General features: G+C 42.2%; 1 protein-coding gene across 14 annotated transcripts in view; it reads left to right on the plus strand.

The window, feature by feature from the left end:
- Positions 1-19572, plus strand: part of LOC139748644 (uncharacterized) — a 321771-nt gene that overhangs the window by 87352 nt on the left and 214847 nt on the right. For all 14 annotated transcript variants that reach the window (XR_011712788.1, XR_011712787.1, XM_071661886.1 and 11 more), the window contains one exon: positions 5892-6122. Coding sequence is in view for 12 of the 14 variants with exons in the window: in XM_071661886.1 (XP_071517987.1) it covers positions 5892-6122 (231 nt within the window). In the remaining 2 variants the exon portion in view is untranslated. The remainder of the gene's footprint in view (positions 1-5891; positions 6123-19572) is intronic.

Consider the following 19572-nt stretch of genomic DNA (forward strand, 5'->3'; position numbering starts at 1 on the left):
TGAAATACTAGGAGGCTGGTACCAGCCCCTCCTCCCACCCCTCTTAGACACCTTTTACACATAAACTCAGGGAATTTGGAGGCAGAATATTTTTTTACTTTCCGACCCTAGGGAAATGGCCCTTGAATTATTTAATAGATTTTATGTATGTGTTTTAAGGTTGAATCATCATCCTGATTTTACCTTACTGAGTTAGGAAATGCTGGGGAAAAAAAATTGATGTAGCTAGAGAGTGAAGGAGAGCAAATGAGGCTATTTTATTTGTTCCTGGTGCTACTTTGCTGAGCCGAGAAATTGCAAACAATTGTGAAAAAATCCTATCTACTCCCACCTAGGTGAGTTATCCATTTATTGACCAGCTTTGGGGGTTGGATGAACTCCTGGGTTAGGTGCAGGATGACTGTCACACCTAGGATTCTAATTTATGGAGGCCCAACCCAAGATAGATATGATTATTCATATTGAAGTGTGAAGGGATTTTACTCTTGTAGGGTCACATCCCTTGAACATTTTTGACTTATCATACAACTTCATAGAATTTATGTATGGTGTTTTCCTTTCATCTACCACTCTTATACTAAGGAAGTACTAATTTACACCTTTTGTAACATGTTCCTGTATGGCTCATAATGGTTATTAATGCTGTACTGAGCACCTCAGAGGCCATGCAGGGTGATGTAAAAGGTGCACACAAACAACAGCTTTTTTCTGCAGATCTACTCTTGTGTATGATGTACAGAATTTATATACTCTATTTCCAGGTGCTTGTGGCCTGGCAGAAGAATATAAACTTAAGTGAATGAGTAAATGAGAATGGAAGTTATCTTAAGGATGTTCTTGCTGAGAGGGGTTTATTCCTTGCAAACACCATTTTTAGCACAAGATGATTCCCAGATGATGGAAGAGAAGAGCTAAAGGCTTGGATTGATTATGTGGCAGTGAATTAAAGATTGAGAAAGGCTGGGCTAGATGCTAAAGTTGAAAGGGAATTCTTTGGAGAGACTGACCATTTCATAGTTCTTGTGAGGATGAGCATCAGAGGGAAGTGGAGGTATGGTGTAAACAAGAATGGAGAGGTAAAAGTGTTAGCGAGCAAGAAGATGAATCAGAAAATATGCAGGGAGGAGTATGAAAGGAAGATAACTGAAAGCTTGGATGGAAGTTCAACAAATGTAGGGATACAGTGAATGAATTGTTTTGAAATGTTTAGAGAAATACTGTTAAAGGTTGCGGAATTAGTAGTTGGATACAAGGGTGTGAGATACAGGAATAAAAAGGACAGTGCATGGTGGAAAGAAGAGATTAGATATGCTGTGGAGGAGAAGAAGAAGGGATATGTTGGATTGCTTGAAAGGAATGTACCAGTGGAAGTTCAATGAGGGATCAGGATAGAATATAGAATACAGAAGTGGAATGTGAAGAAGGTAGTAGAGGAAAGCAAGGAGAGAATAGATGAAGATTTTGGAAGAATGTTTTTTAGATAATAAGAAACTGTACTGGAAGGAGGTGAAAAAGGAAAGAGGTGGATGTAAGGGTGGAAATGTTAATGTGAGAAGTAAGGAAGGGGAGTTGCTGAATGTAAAGGAGGAAGTGAAAGGAAGATGGAAAGAGTATTTTGAAAAACTAATGAATTTGGGAGAAGGGGAGGCAGCAGTTGTTACATGCTTGGGTATGGAGGAGGGAAGGAAGAGTATACAAGTGAAGGGGCCTAGAGCAAAAAGGGAGGAAAGAAGGGCAATAAAGAGGCTGAGGGTAGAAAGACACCAGTAGTGGGTGGGATTACGGCTGAAATGCTGTAGTATGGAGGAGAAAGTGTGATAGAGTGGATGCATCTTATATGTAATTTAGCACGGAAACAGAAGGTTGTGCCTGAGGATTGGGTGAAAGCTGTCATCATTCCTTTATTCAAGGGGTAAGGTGCTAGGGATGTATGTAGCAATTATAGGGGAATAATGCTGTTAAGTGTACCAGGAAAACTGTATACAAGAATGTTGATTAATAGAGTGATGGAAGTGACTGAACGCAGAATAAGTGAAGAGCAAGGGGGTTTTACGAAAGGTAAGGGTTGTGTGGATCAGATTTTTGTCTTAAAGATTCAAAAGGTAAGAAGTTTTATGGGATGCGTTAAGGATATATGGGGTAGGGGGACAACTTTTGGATGGTGAGAAATCCTTCTATGGAGGAGCAAATGTGTCTAAAAGTGGATGGAGAGTTGAGCGAAAGTTTTGGGATACATGTAGGTGTGAGGCAGGGCTGTGTGATGTCACAGTGGCTTTTTGATATTTTTATTATTATTATTATTATTATTATTTTTTTTATACTTTGTCACTGTTTCCCGCTTTAGCAAGTTAGCGCAAGGAAACAGACGAAAGAATGGCCCAACCCATCCCCATACACATGTATGTACATACACGTCCACACATGCACATATACATACCTATACATCTCAACATATACATATATATACACACACAGACATATATACACATGTACATAATTCATACTTGCTGTCTTTATTCATTCCTGTCGCCACCCCGCCACACATGAAATGACAACCCCCTCCCCCTGCATGTGTGCGAAGTAGCGTTAGGAAAAGACAACAAAGGCCACATTCGTTCACACTCAGTCTCTAGCTGTCATGTCTAATGCACCGAAACCACAGCTCCCTTTCCACATCCAGGCCCCACAGAACTTTCCATGGTTTATCCCAGACGCTTCACATGCCCTGGTTCAATCCATTGACAGCACGTCGACCCCAGTATACCACATCGTTCCAGTTCACTCTATTTCTTGCACGCCTTTCACCCTCCTGCATGTTCAGGCCCCGATCACTGAAAATCTTTTTCATTCCATCTTTCCACCTCCAATTTGGTCTCCCACGTCTCATTCCCTCTACCTCTGACACATATATCCTCTTGGTCAATCTTTCCTCACTTTCCACAATCTTTCTTCACCATTTCAAAACACCCTCTTCTGCTCTCTCAACCACACTTTTTATTATCACACATCTCTCTTACCCTTTCATTACTTGCTTAATCAAACCACCTTACACCACATATTGTCCTCAAACATCTCATTTCCAGAACATCCATCCTCCTCTACACAACTCTATCTATAGCCCATGCCTCGCAACCATATAACACTGTTGGAACCACTATTCCTTCAAACATACCCATTTTTGCTTTCCAAGATAAAGTTCTCAACTTCCACACATTCTTCAACGCTCCTAGAACTTTCGCCCCCTTCCCCAACTTATGATTCACTTCCGCTTCCATGGCTCTATCCGCTGCCAAATCCACTCTCAGTATCTAAAGCACTTCACTTCCTCCAGTTTTTCTCCATTCAAACTTACCTCCCAATTGACTTGTCCCTTAACCCTAATAACCTTGCTCTTATTCATATTTACTCTCAGCTTTCTTCTTTCACACACTTTACCAAACTCAGTCACCAGCTTCTGCAGTGTCTCACCTGAATCAGCCACCAGGGCTGTATCATCAGCGAACAACAACTGACTCGCTTCCCGAGCTCTCTCATCCACAACAGACTGCATACTTGCCCCTCTTTCCAAAACTCTTGCATTCACCTTCCTAACAACCCCATCCATAAACAAATTAAACAACCATGGAGACATCACACACCCCTGCCACAAACCAACATTTACTAAGAACCAGTGATACTCTCTCACCCCAACTCTCATTTGCCCTCTTTTTCACCTCTTGCACCTTTCTCTTGACCTCCTGCCTCTTTCTTTTATACATCTCCCACTCATTTGCATTATTTCCCTGCAAAAATTGCCCAAATGCCTCTCTCTTCTCTTTCACTACTAATCTTACTTCTTCATCCCACTACTCGCTACCCTTTCTAATCTGCCCACCTTCCACGCTTCTCATACCACAAGCATCTTTTGCGCAAGCCATCACTGCTTCCCTAAATACATCCCATTTCTCCCCCACTCCCCTTATGTCCTATCTCACCTTTTTCCATTCTGTAGTCAGTCTCTCCTGGTACTTCCTCACACAAGTCTCCTTCCCAAGCTCACTTACTCTCACCACTCTCTTCACCCCAACATACTCTCTTCTTTTCTGAAAACCTCTACAATTCTTCACCTTCACCTCCACAAGATAATGATCAGACATCCCTCCAGTTGCACCTCTCAGCACATTAACATCCAAAAGTCTTTCTTTCGCGCGCCTATCAATTAATACCTAATCCAATAATGCTCTCTGGCCATCTCTCCTACTTACAACGTATACTTATGAATATCTCTCTTTTTAAACCAGGTATTCCCAATCACCAGTCCTTTTTCAGCACATAAATCTACAAGCTCTTCACCATTTCCATTTACAACACTGAACACCCCATGTACACCAATTATTCCCTCAACTGCCACATTACTCACCTTTGCATTCAAATCTCCCATCACTTTAACCCGGTCTCATGCATCAAGACTACTAACACACTCACTCAGCTGCTCTCAAATCACTTGCCTCTCATGATCTTTCTTCTCATGCCCAGGTGCATATGCACCGAACCTAATAACCTTGCTCTTATTCACATATACTATCAGCTTTCTTCTTTCACACACTTTATCAAGCTCAGTCACCAGTGATAAAGGTGATGAAAGCAAAGCTGGGGAAAAGGGGTGCAGAGATGGAGTGTGGTGGAGAGATATGGTGGCTAGCAGCAAGCTTGTTTGTGGATGATGCTGTGTTGTTTGCTGAGAGTGTGTATGTGTTGCAGAAGGTTGTAAGTGTGTTTTATGATGTTTATAAGTATGGGTGATTGAAGGTAAATACAAGTAAAAGTAAAGTAATGGTGTTTTAAAGGAAACAGAGTGAAAGTATAGATTTTGTAACACCATATAGAGTGAAAGAAGAAAGCATACAAAATTGTGTCTTGGTTATGGTTGGAGAAAGACTGGAAGAGGTGAGACAAATTAAATATTCAAGAGATGCCTTGGGTAAGTTTAGTAATATGGAAGGAGAGATAAGGGAGAGAACAGTACAGAGTAGAAGAGTCATTGGGTCCCTTCGTTGAATAATTAAGGGTAGAGGTGTAAGTATGGAAGTGAAGAGAAGATTAAGGAACAGCATAATCCTCGTAACCTTGACCTGTGCAGCCATAACATGGACATTGAATGAGTCACGTAGGTCAAGAATCCAGGCTGTGGGAATGAGCTATTTGAGAAGAGCATGTGGTGTGACTAGATGGAATGAAAAAATGAATAAAGGGGTGTATTGACAGATGTGGTATGACAGGGAATGCAAAGGAAATGAGTTGTGGAGTGGTAGATTGGGTGAAACGTTAAACTTGGAGGTGGTTGGGGCTTGTGGAAAGAATGCAAGACTGGAAATTTACAGGGAGAGTGTATGATAGCACATCAAAAGGGGTTAGTGTTAGAGGAAGACCACATGTGACATGGGCAGATAGGGTAGAGGAATACTGGAACGATGTATACAAGGGAGGCATGTAAGGACATGGATAAATGTAGACTCTTTTGCTGTGAGCATCTCTTGATGGGAACAGGCATCAGAGATACAGATAGAGCAGATAGAAAAATACATCAGTTGTATTCCTATAACTGATGGAGAGAGCTTGGAATATAACACCAGGTACTGAGTCTAAGCTATTCTTAACAGCCATATTTATATGTGTGGTTTACGCATTTTGTATTTAATCCATTGTGTGGATGTATTGTATGTTTATGGGATAGGATGAGTAAAGTGACAAAAAAAGGTCACCAGTATGTTGTATTTTCTTACATAGTTTTCTTGACACATGAAACTTTGTCCATTTTGTACTTAGTAATCAACTTGCTATTTTCTAGTTTGTGCTGTTAGTATTATTTCTTATGTGATACTACTTTTAGTGAACAAATATTTATTTTTTAGGGAAGGTGATGAGTCTGGTGACGATGACGATGATGTACATAAGCGGCATCGTTCTCGTCGAGAAGAGTGGGAATCTGACATTGGAAAGGTTGTGTGTGTTGAACTTGGGGACAAGAAAAAACAGAAGGATAATTGGTTCCCGGGACTAGTTGTTGCCCCTACATCACAAGACTCTGTCAAGATTGAAACTAAAAAAGATTATCTTGTTAGATCTTTTCAGGATGGCAGATAGTAAGTAATGTCAAAGTTTTTGGTTCGTAATGAAACTGTACCCTCTAACATTCAGGGCAGAATGTTTACCAACTTTCTATGCACAGCTTGATAAGCGGATGCACGCAACTATCAGCAAGGCTGAGTATCAGATTGTCTGGTAACTATTTTAAGCTTTCTTTTTTGTCATTTACCTTTCACTCTGCTTTGATCAAGTGCATATTGCACAACATCTTGATACCATAGTTTATCTTCCTGTTTCTGGAGCTCATCGTGCTGAAGAAGGCCAATCACATGCACCAGGTAGGAATATAGGTCAAGGAGTTCGGTGTTTTATTTATATTTGTGTGAGGTGTGCAAGATAATTGAGGTGTAAATGTTTAATGTCTTCTGTATGGTAGTTACATCCGATTCATAAGAATCTTGTAATATAGTAGTTACATCCGAGCAATATGAATCTTGTAATATGGTAGTTACATCCGAGCCATAAGAATCTTGTAATATGCCATATTGATGCTTGTAATGCTGTAGTGCTGAGTAATGTCCACACTGTAGATGGGAAGGTGTAACTTGCATATTTCTGGGGAATATAGTTTCAGATGGCTATGTGTCTGGTGGAGTAGTGCTTAAGACTGGGTTGGGAGGGCAGTTGATTATTGCTTATCAGTTCATTTTATCGTGAATATGTGAGTACAGTGTGAATACAGCTGAACTCTTGAACTCATCCAGTGATGTAGTAGAAGCTTTCATTTTCAAGGTTGAAAACTCAAACCTGATTATTTCATTGATATATAGACCATCAAATACAAGACCTCAAGAATTTATGGAACAAATAAGAAACTTAGAATCGTATCTTGACCTCAGAAACCCAATTCCCAAATATACTTGTCTTAGGAGACTTCACCCTGCCCCACACTTAATGGCGACAGACAGGAAATAACATCATAGCCGAAAATGCTGACTCTGGAAGCAGTTCAGATATTCATCTGGAAAAGGAGATTTATTCAAACAATGTAAAAAGTTCTCTAGCCATCTAGTAACAAAACCAATCAGAAGAAATAACTTACTGGACTTATTCTTTGCAGAGAATGTGGACCTTAGATGTTTTATTACCATCTCAAACATCCTATACTCTGATCACAACCTGTTTGAAGGAAAACAAGCTTTGATTCCAAACCACTAAATTGGAACATATAATAGTGGACATGTTTTCAGTTGTTTCAATGTTAATAGTATACAGATAAACTGGCACAAAAGTACACACCAAGGTTGGGCCTTAATTGAAATATAGAGAGGTTAATGGAAGGGAAAAGAAGAGACAAGAGAAAGTATTTGTAAATTCTATAGGAAGAGAAAAATGTCATAGTTAATGGGAAAGTTATGAGAGGGTAGAGAGTTCCAAAGCTTCGATGTGTTGGGAAAAAAGTAGTCATCAAAATGACCCACCCTTGAGTTGCCAATAGCCACACAGTAATCATGTGATGCAGGTACTTCTGAGATGTGCGAGTAGCCAGCTCTTGGGAGCAAAAGGCAAAGTAATACCTGTAGAAGAGGGGAAAGTCAACCTACATAGCAGTGTAGGGCAAGTAGGCCAAATTTTTGAAGGTATCCTCGGAGAGTCAGACCACTTTTGACTCAGCTCTTTTATCTAAGGATTTAGAGTTAGAACCATCCCAGAAGTGAGAGCAGTACACCGTACAAGGATGGATCAGTCTGCTGTATAAACAGAGCAAATGTGTGGAAGAAAAGAAATTTTGACATCTGTACAGGACTATCAGTATCTAAGAGGTAGACTTAGCTATTTCTGTACTGTTGGGTTTCCAGATAAAGTGGATGTTACCATGAATCAAGTATGTTCATTGAGTTCGTTGTGGAATTACAGAACCATTAAAGGAGATAGGAAAGTTGTAAGGAATTTTCATTGGAGGGATGGGCAGAAACTGGGTCTTGGAAGACATTCATACTAACCAGATTTTTTCTACCCTATTGATATATCCTGTCCAAGTCTGAGTTTATCGAGGAAGTTCTGTGTAGACAAGATGTAGATAGAGAGAGAGGAGAAGGAGCAGAATTTAAGATTTGAAAGAATCAGTGTTATCAGCATATGAGTGCACTTGGCTATTTGTTGAAGAAAGGAAATCGTGGATGAATAGGAGAAAAAGTGTAGGGGTCATTGATGAATAGGAGAAAAAGTGTAGGGGTCATTGATGAATAGGAGAAAAAGTGTAGGGAATAGGACGGAATTTTCAGCAACATTGCTATTGATTATTATATGGGAGGGTATTGATTGAGAGGGTGAAGGCATGTACAGAGCATCAGATTGGGGAAGAGCAGTGTGGTTTCAGAAGTGGTAGAGGATGTGTGGATCAGGTGTTTGCTTTGAAGAATGTATGTGAGAAATACTTAGAAAAGCAAATGGATTTGTATGTAGCATTTATGGATCTGGAGAAGGCATATGATAGAGTTGATAGAGATGCTCTGTGGAAGGTATTAAGAATATATGGTGTGGGAGGAAAGTTGTTAGAAGCAGTGAAAAGTTTTTATCGAGGATGTAAGGCATGTGTACGTGTAGGAAGAGAGGAAAGTGATTGGTTCTCAGTGAATGTAGGTTTGCGGCAGGGGTGTGTGATGTCTCCATGGTTGTTTAATTTGTTTATGGATGGGGTTGTTAGGGAGGTAAATGCAAGAGTTTTGGAAAGAGGGGCAAGTATGAAGTCTGTTGGGGATGAGAGAGCTTGGGAAGTGAGTCAGTTGTTGTTCGCTGATGATACAGCGCTGGTGGCTGATTCATGTGAGAAACTCCAGAAGCTGGTGACTGAGTTTGGTAAAGTGTGTGGCAGAAGAAAGTTAAGAGTAAATGTGAATAAGAGCAAGGTTATTAGGTACAGTAGGGTTGAGGGTCAAGTCAATTGGGAGGTGAGTTTGAATGGAGAAAAACTGGAGGAAGTGAAGTGTTTTAGATATCTGGGAGTGGATCTGGCAGCGGATGGAACCATGGAAGCGGAAGTGGATCATAGGGTGGGGGAGGGGGCGAAAATTCTGGGGGCCTTGAAGAATGTGTGGAAGTCGAGAACATTATCTCGGAAAGCAAAAATGGGTATGTTTGAAGGAATAGTGGTTCCAACAATGTTGTATGGTTGCGAGGCGTGGGCTATGGATAGAGTTGTGCGCAGGAGGATGGATGTGCTGGAAATGAGATGTTTGAGGACAATGTGTGGTGTGAGGTGGTTTGATCGAGTGAGTAACGTAAGGGTAAGAGAGATGTGTGGAAATAAAAAGAGCGTGGTTGAGAGAGCAGAAGAGGGTGTTTTGAAGTGGTTTGGGCACATGGAGAGAATGAGTGAGGAAAGATTGACCAAGAGGATATATGTGTCGGAGGTGGAGTGAACAGGAGAAGAGGGAGACCAAATTGAAGGTGGAAAGATGGAGTGAAAAAGATTTTGTGTGATCGGGGCCTGAACATGCAGGAGGGTGAAAGGAGGGCAAGGAATAGAGTGAATTGGATCGATGTGGTATACCGGGGTTGACGTGCTGTCAGTGGATTGAATCAAGGCATGTGAAGCGTCTGGGGTAAACCATGGAAAGCTGTGTAGGTATGTATATTTGCGTGTATGGACGTATGTATATACATCATGTGTATGGGGGGGGTTGGGCCATTTCTTTCGTCTGTTTCCTTGCGCTACCTCGCAAACGCGGGAGACAGCGACAAAGTATAAGAAAAAAAGAAGAAGAAGATTGCTATTGATGGAGAAAGTTAGGGAGGCTGACCCATCAACAACCACAGAGATAGATCAGCTAGAGAGGGAGGTAGATATGAAGGAGCAAAGTGAGAGGGGGAAGCCAAAAGAGGGAAGATTAGAGATGAGACCCCAGTATCACACCCAGTAAAAAGCTTTGGACATGTCAAGGGCAACTATGCATGACTACAAAATCTTTCAGGGATGAAGATCAGACATTAGTAAGATAGAAAAGATTATCTTTAGTGGATCTCATTTTGCTGAAGCCATACTAATGATCAGAGAGAAGGCTGTGATTTTTGAGGTGTTGTAGGATACGGGAGCTCATGAGGGATTCAAAGACTTTGGAAATGGTAGATGTCAAAGCAATAGGACGATAGTTAGAACAGTCACCCTCCTTATGGATGGGATGCATCAGTGCATGCTTCCAAGGAGAAGGAAAAGTTTTAATTTTTAAACAAACGGAATAAGTGAGCAAGCACAGGTGCGAGTTCAGAGGCACACTCTTTCAGTACACGGAGATGGATGCCATCGGACCATAATCCGTGCTTGTGTCCAGTGAGAGAGGTGCTTTTCGGATGGTCCAAAAAGAGATTTCAGATAGGGGCATAGGATTAGTAAGAGTCATCATAGGATCAGTTAGAGTCATCCAAGGTAGAGTTAGAGGAGAAATGAGAACCAGAGTTGCTTTATCAGGGGTAGAGACAGCTATAGTACCGTCAGAACAGAAAGTGAAGGGAAGGTAGAGCAACAGAAGTTTTTAGAAACGTGAGGTGCCTGAGGATTGGCGGAATGCGTGCATAGTGCCATTGTACAAAGGCAAAGGGGATAAGAGTGAGTGCTCAAATTACAGAGGTATAAGTTTGTGGAGTATTCCTGGTAAATTATATGGGAGGGTATTGATTGAGAGGGTGAAGGCATGTACAGAGCATCAGATTGGGGAAGAGCAGTGTGGTTTCAGAAGTGGTAGAGGATGTGTGGATCAGGTGTTTGCTTTGAAGAATGTATGTGAGAAATACTTAGAAAAGCAAATGGATTTGTATGTAGCATTTATGGATCTGGAGAAGGCATATGATAGAGTTGATAGAGATGCTCTGTGGAAGGTATTAAGAATATATGGTGTGGGAGGAAAGTTGTTAGAAGCAGTGAAAAGTTTTTATTGAGGATGTAAGGCATGTGTACGTGTAGGAAGAGAGGAAAGTGATTGGTTCTCAGTGAATGTAGGTTTGCGGCAGGGGTGTGTGATGTCTCCATGGTTGTTTAATTTGTTTATGGATGGGGTTGTTAGGGAGGTAAATGCAAGAGTTTTGGAAAGAGGGGCAAGTATGAAGTCTGTTGGGGGTGAGAGAGCTTGGGAAGTGAGTCAGTTGTTGTTCGCTGACGACACAGCGCTGGTGGCTGATTCATGTGTGAAACTGCAGAAGCTGGTGACTGAGTTTTGTAAAGTGTGTGGAAGAAGAAAGTTAAGAGTAAATGTGAATAAGAGCAAGGTTATTAGGTACAGTAGGGTTGAGGGTCAATTCAATTGGGAGGTGAGTTTGAATGGAGAAAAACTGGAGGAAGTGAAGTGTTTTAGATATCTGGGAGTGGATCTGGCAGCAGATGGAACCATGGAAGCGGAAGTGGACCATAGGGTGGGGGAGGGGGCGAAAATTCTGGGGGCCTTGAAGAATGTGTGGAAGTCGAGAACATTATCTCGGAAAGCAAAAATGGGTATGTTTGAAGGAATAGTGGTTCCAACAATGTTGTATGGTTGCGAGGCGTGGGCTATGGATAGAGTTGTGCGCAGGAGGATGGATGTGCTGGAAATGAGATGTTTGAGGACAATGTGTGGTGTGAGGTGGTTTGATCGAGTGAGTAACGTAAGGGTAAGAGAGATGTGTGGAAATAAAAAGAGCGTGGTTGAGAGAGCAGAAGAGGGTGTTTTGAAGTGGTTTGGGCACATGGAGAGAATGAGTGAGGAAAGATTGACCAAGAGGATATATGTGTCGGAGGTGGAGGGAACAAGGAGAAGAGGGAGACCAAATTGAAGGTGGAAAGATGGAGTGAAAAAGATTTTGTGTGATTGGGGCCTGAACATGCAGGAGGGTGAAAGGAGGGCAAGGAACAGAGTGAATTGGATCGATGTGGTATACCGGGGCTGACGTGCTGTCAGTGGATTGAATCAAGGCATGTGAAGCGTCTGGGGTAAACCATGGAAAGCTGTGTAGGTATGTATATTTGCGTGTGTGGACGTATGTATATACATGTGTATGGGGGGGGTTGGGCCATTTCTTTCGTCTGTTTCCTTGCGCTACCTCGCAAACATGGGAGACAGCGACAAAGTATAAAAAAAAAAAAAAAATTAGCTAAAGACCAGAGAGACCTATCAGTGGATGATGAGGAGAGTATTGCGCTTCCTTTGAATAAAGGAATGTTTTGCCTCATGGATAACGTACTTGCAGTGATTATGGGCAGTGATAAAAGGTGATTGGGAGTCAGAGGAATGAGAGTTTTCCAAGCATGATATGCCTTATCCCTTGCCTGAATGGCTTCAGAACAGGAATGGTTGAACAAGGGATTGGATGAAGAGATCGTCATGGAGGAAGTGTATATGAAAGTGTGTGTTAAGGAGAGTTATGAAGACTTTTAAGATAATAGAAGTAAGAGCAAGGGAACGCTGGGCAGGGACATTAGGTAGAAATATCAGTAGGAACATTAGGAAACACTGTGTTTGAGCTGCTTTCTGCCTGTGGCCTGTTAAGTGTGAGGCTCTAAGAGCTAAGAAATGGTACTGGAGGTCACCAGTTATGGAGACTTTTTTGCCATGGCCACCCCCTGAATTTAGTTCCTGGAGGTTGATAGATAGATAGAGCATTGGGGCAAAGTACAAGGGTTGGAATGGTCTTTTTTTTTTATGTACTTCACCAAGGCATGCTTCTAAGAAGAATGGAAACTTTGGATTTATTAACTTCCTTTTTTTCATGTTTCATGAGGTTTTTCTTTAAGCCACTAGCCTTGTTATCCTGGATATGCTTTTATATATTGATAAGGCTCTGCATGTGGGTAAGAAGTGAAGAAATGTAGGTTTCAGCGGATGAAGAGCTGTTTCTCTACTATAGGCAGTGCCCTTTGGATATATTATTCTTCCTTGTATTCTTTCATAGCCAAACTCATATGATGTATGATGATATAAGAGGTAGATTTTTATAGGTACACCCAATTTTTTGGATTAGAATGTTGTTTTAACCCTCTAGCAAGAAAGTGCCATATCAAATGCACATAGACCTCCCCCTTCTTGAAAAGAGAAATGTTTTCATTTTTTTATACTTTCTACTTTCGCTTTGAATACATGTCCTTCACTTTATGTATTTATTTTGCTTTGTCGCTGTCTCCTGCATTAGCGAGGTAGCGCAGGGAAACAGATGAAAGAATGGCCCAACCCACCCACATACATATGTATATACATACATGTCCACACACGCAAATATACATACCTATACTTCTCAATGTATACATATATATATACACACAAACATATACATATATACACTTGTACATAATTCATACTATCTGCCTTTATTCATTCCCATAGCCACCCCGCCACACATGAAATAACAAACCCCTCCCCCCAAATGTGTGCAAGGTAGCGCTAGGAAAAGACAACAAAGGCCACTTTCGTTCACACTCAGTCTCTAGCTGTCATGTAATAATGCACCGAAACCACAGCTCCCTTTCCACATCCAGGCCCCACAGAACTTTCCTTGGTTTACCGCAGATGCTTCACATGCCCTGGTTCAGTCCATTGACAGCATGTTGACCCCGGTATACCACATTGTTCCAATTCACTCTATTCCTTGCACGCCTTTTCACCCTCCAGTATGTTCAGGCCCCGATCACTCAAAATCTTTCTCACTCCATCTTTCCACCTCCAATTTGGTCTCCCACTTCTTGTTCCCTCCACCTCTGACACATATATCCTCTTTGTCAATCTTTCCTCACTCATTCTCTCCATGACCAAAGCATTTCAAAACAGCCTCTTCCGCTCTCTCAACCACACTCTTTTTATTACCACACATCTCTCTTATCCTATTATTACTAACTCGATCGAACCACCTTACACCACATATTGTCCTCAAACAACTCATTTCCAGTACATCTACCCTCCTCCGCACAACTCTATTCATAGCCCACGCCTCGCAACCATATAACATTGTTGGAACCACTGTTCCTTCAAACATACCCATTTTTGCTTTTCGAGATAATGTTCTCGACTTCCACACATTCTTCAATGCTCCCAGAACTTTTCCCCCCTCCCCCACCATATGATTCACTTCTGCTTCCATGGTACCCTCCGCTGCCAAATCCACTCCCAGATATCTAAAACACTTCACTTCTTCCAGTTTTTCTCCATTCAAACTTACCTCCCAATTGACTTGTCCCTCGACCCTACTGTACCTAATAACCTTGTTCTTATTCACATTTACTCTAAGCTTTCTTTTTTCACCCACTTTACCAAATTCAGTCACCACCTTCTGCAGTTTCTCACACGAATCAGCCACCAGCGCTGTGTCATCAGCAAACAACAACTGACCCACTTCCCAAGCTCTCTCATCCACAACAGACTGCATACTTGCCCCTCTTTCCAAATCTCTTGCATTCACCTCCCTAACAACCCCATCCATTAACAAATTAAACAACCATGGAGACATCACACACCCCTGCTGCAAACATACATTCACTGAGAACCAATCACTTTCCTCTCTTCCTACACGTACGCATGCCTTACATCCTAAATAAAAACTTTTCACTGCTTCCAACAACTTGCCTTCCACACCATATATTCTTAACACCTTCCACAGAGCATCTCTGTCAACTCTTATCATATGCCTTCTCCAGATCCATAAATGCTGCATACAAATCCATTTCCTTTTCTAAGTATTTCTCACACACATTCTTCAAAGCAAACACCTGATCCACACATCCTCTACCACTTCTGAAACCACACTGCTCTTCCCCAATCTGATGCTCTGTATATGCCTTCACCCTCTCAATCAATACCCTCCCATATAATTTCCCAGGAATACTCAACATACTTTTTTTTTTTTTTTTTTCTGTCTCCCACGTTTGCTAGGTAGCACAAGGAAACAGACGAAAGAAATGGCCCAACCCACCCCCATACACATGTATATACATACGTCCACACACGCAAATATACATACCTACACAGCTTTTTCATGGTTTACCCCAGACGCTTCACATGCCCTGATTCAATCCACTGACAGCACGTCAACCCCGGTATACCACATCGATCCAATTCACTCTATTCCTTGCCCGCCTTTCATCCTCCTGCATGTTCAGGCTCCGATCACACAAAATCTTTTTCACTCCATCTTTCCACCTCCAATTTGGTCTCCCATTTCTCCTCGTTCCCTCCACCTCCGACACATATATTCTCTTGGTCAATCTTTCCTCACTCATTCTCTCCATGTGCCCAAACCATTTCAAAACACCCTCCTCTGCTCTCTCAACCACGCTCTTTTTATTTCCACACATCTTTCTTACCCTTACGTTACTTACTTGATCAAACCACCTCACACCACACATTGTCCTCAAACATCTCATTTCCAGCACATCCATCCTCCTGCGCACAACTCAATCCATAGCCCACGCCTCGCAACCATACAACATCGTTGGAACCACTATTCCTTCAAACATACCCATTTTTGCTTTCCGAGATAATGTTCTCGACTTCAACAAACTTTTTTTTTTTTTTTTTTTTTTGCTTTGTCGCTGTCTCCCGCGTTTGCGAGGTAGCACAAGGAAACAGACGAAAGAAATGGCCCAACCCACCCCCATACACATGCCTTGATTCAATCCACTGACAGCACGTCAACCCCGGTATACCACATCGCTCCAATTCACTCTATTCTTTGCCCTCCTTTCACCCTCCTGCATGTTCAGGCCCCGATCACACAAAATCTTTTTCACTCCATCTTTCCACCTCCAATTTGGTCTCCCTCTTCTCCTCGTTCCCTCCACCTCCGACACATATATCCTCTTGGTCAATCTTTCCTCACTCATTCTCTCCATGTGACCAAACCATTTCAAAACACCCTCTTCTGCTCTCTCAACCACGCTCTTTTTATTTCCACACCTCTCTCTTACCCTTACGTTACTTACTCAATCAAACCACCTCACACCACACATTGTCCTCAAACATCTCATTTCCAGCACATCCATCCTCCTGCGCACAACTCTATCCATAGTCCACGCCTCGCAACCATACAACATTGTTGGAACCACTATTCCTTCAAACATGCCCATTTTTGCTTTCCGAGATAATGTTCTCGACTTCCACACATTCTTCAAGGCTCCCAGAATTTTCGCCCCCTCCCCCACCCTATGATCCACTTCCGCTTCCATGGTTCCATCCGCTGCCAGATCCACTCCCAGATATCTAAAACACTTCACTTCCTCCAGTTTTTCTCCATTCAAACTCACCTCCCAATTGAATTGACCCTCAACCCTACTGTACCTAATAACCTTGCTCTTATTCACATTTACTCTTAACTTTCTTCTTCCACACACTTTACCAAACTCAGTCACCAGCTTCTGCAGTTTCTTACATGACTCAGCCACCAGCGCTGTATCATCAGCGAACAACAACTGACTCACTTCCCAAGCTCTCTCATCCCCAACAGACTTCATACTTGCCCCTCTTTCCAAAACTCTTGCATTCACCTCTCTAACAACCCCATCCATAAACAAATTAAACAACCATGGAGACATCACACACCCCTGCCGCAAACCTACATTCACTGAGAACCAATCACTTTCCTCTCTTCCTACACGTACACATGCCTTACATCCTCGATAAAAACTTTTCACTGCTTCTAACAACTTGCCTCCCACACCATATATTCTTAATACCTTCCACAGAGCATCTCTATCAACTCTATCATATGCCTTCTCCAGATCCATAAATGCTACATACAAATCCATTTGCTTTTCTAAGTATTTCTCACATACATTCTTCAAAGCAAACACCTGATCCACACATCCTCTACCACTTCTGAAACCACACTGCTCTTCCCCAATCTGATGCTCTGTACATGCCTTCACCCTCTCAATCAATACCCTCCCATATGATTTGCCAGGAATACTCAACAAACTTATACCTCTGTAATTTGAGCACTCACTCTTATCCCCTTTGCCTTTGTACAATGGCACTATGCACGCATTCCGCCAATCCTCAGGCACCTCACCATGAGTCATACATACATTAAATAACCTTACCAACAAGTCAACAATACAGTCACCCCCTTTTTTAATAAATTCCACTGCAATACCATCCAAACCTGCTGCCTTGCCGGCTTTCATCGTCCGCAAAGCTTTTACTACCTCTTCGTTGTTTACCAACTCATTTTCCCTAACCCTCGCACTTTGCACACCACCTCGACCAAAACACCCTATATCTGCCACTCTATCATCAAACACATTCAACGAACCTTCAAAATACTCACTCCATCTCCTTCTCACATCACCACTACTTGTTATCACCTCCCCTTTTGTGCCCTTCACTGAAGTTCCCATTTGCTCCCTTGTCTTACGCACTTTATTTACCTCCTTCCAGAACATCTTTTTATTCTCCCTAAAATTTAATGATACTCTCTCACCCCAACTCTCATTTGCCCTTTTTTTCACCTCTTGCACCTTTCTCTTGACCTCCTGTCTCTTTCTTTTATACGTCTCCCACTCAACAAACTTATACCTCTTTAATTTGAACACTCTCCTTTATCCCCTTTGCCTTTGTACAATGGCACTATGCAAGCATTCCGCCAATCCTCAGGCACCTCACCATGAGTCATACATACATTAAATAACCTTACCAACCAGTCAACAATACAGTCACCCCCTTTTTTAATAAATTCCACTGCAATACCATCCAAACCCTGCTGCCATGCTGGCTTTCATCTTCCGCAAAGCTTTTACTACCTTTTCCCTGTTTACGAAAGCATTCTCCCTAACCCTCTTACTTTGCACACCACCTCAACCAAAACACCCTATATCTGCCACTCAAATCATCAAACTTATTCAACAAACCTTCAAAATACTCACTCCATCTCCTTCTCACATCACCACTACTTATTATCACCTCCGCATTAACCCCCTTCACTGAAGTTGCCATTGATTCCCTTGCCTTATGCACTTTATTTACCTCCTTCCAAAACATCTTTTTTTTTTTTTATTATTTTGCTTTGTCACTGTCTCACGCGTTTGTGAGGTAGCGCAAGGAAACAGACGAAAGAAATGGCCCAACCCACCCCGACACACATGTATATGCATACACGTCCACACACACAAATATACATACCTATACATCTCAATGTACACATATATATACACACAGACATATACATATATACCCATGCACACAATTCACACTGTCTGCCTTTATTCATTCCCATCGCCACCTCGCCACACATGGAATACCATCCCCCTCCCCCCTCATGTGTGCGAGGTAGCGCTAGGAAAAGACAACAAAGGCCCCATTCGTTCAGACTCAGTCTCTAGCTGTCAAGCTCCCTTTCCACATCCAGGCCCCAGACAACTTTCCATGGTTTACCCCAGACGCTTCACATGCCCTGATTCAATCCACTGACAGCACGTCAACCCTGGTATACCACATCGATCCAATTCACTCTATTCCTTGCCCGCCTTTCACCCTCCTGCATGTTCAGGCCCCGATCACACAAAATCTTTTTCACTCCCATCTTTCCACCTCCAATTTGGTCTCCTACTTCTCCTCGTTCCCTCCAACTCCGACACATATATCCTCTTGGTCAATCTTTCCTCACTCATTCTCTCCATGTGCCCAAACCATTTCAAAACACCCTCTTCTGCTCTCTCAACCACGCTCTTTTTATTTCCACACATCTCTCTTACCCTTACGTTACTTACTCGATCAAACCTCCTCACACCACACATTGTCCTCAAACATCTCATTTCCAGCACATCCATCCTCCTGCGCACAACTCTATCCATAGCCCACGCCTCGCAACCATACAACATTTTTGGAACCACTATTCCTTCAAACATACCCATTTTTGCTTTCCGAGATAATGTTCTCGACTTCCACACATTCTTTAAGGCTCCCAGGATTTTCGCCCCCTCCCCCACCCTATGATCCACTTCCGCTTCCATGGTTCCATCCGCTGCCAGGTCCACTCCCAGATATCTAAAACACTTTACTTCCTCCAGTTTTGCTCCATTCAAACTTACCTCCCAATTGACTTGACCCTCAACCCTACTGTACCTAATTACCTTGCTCTTATTCACATTTACTCTTAACTTTCTTCTTTCACACACTTTACCAAACTCAGTCACCAGCTTCTGCAGTTTCTCACATGAATCAGCCACCAGCGCTGTATCATCAGTGAACAACAACTGACTCACTTCCCAAGCTCTCTCATCCCCAACAGACTTCATACTTGCCCCTCTTTCCAAAACTCTTGCATTCACCTCCCTAACAACCCCATCCATAAACAAACTTATACCTCTTATACTTATACCTCTGTAATTTGAGCACTCACTCTTATCCCCCTTGCCTTTGTACAATGGCACTATGCACGCATTCCGCCAATCCTCAGTCACCTCACCATGAGTCATACATACATTAAATAACCTTACCAACAAGTCAATAATACAGTCACCCTCTTTTTTGATAAATTCCACTGCAATACCATCCAAAC

This window comes from Panulirus ornatus, chromosome 5 (assembly GCF_036320965.1).
Source record: "Panulirus ornatus isolate Po-2019 chromosome 5, ASM3632096v1, whole genome shotgun sequence".
Taxonomy (NCBI): Eukaryota; Metazoa; Arthropoda; class Malacostraca; order Decapoda; family Palinuridae; genus Panulirus; species Panulirus ornatus.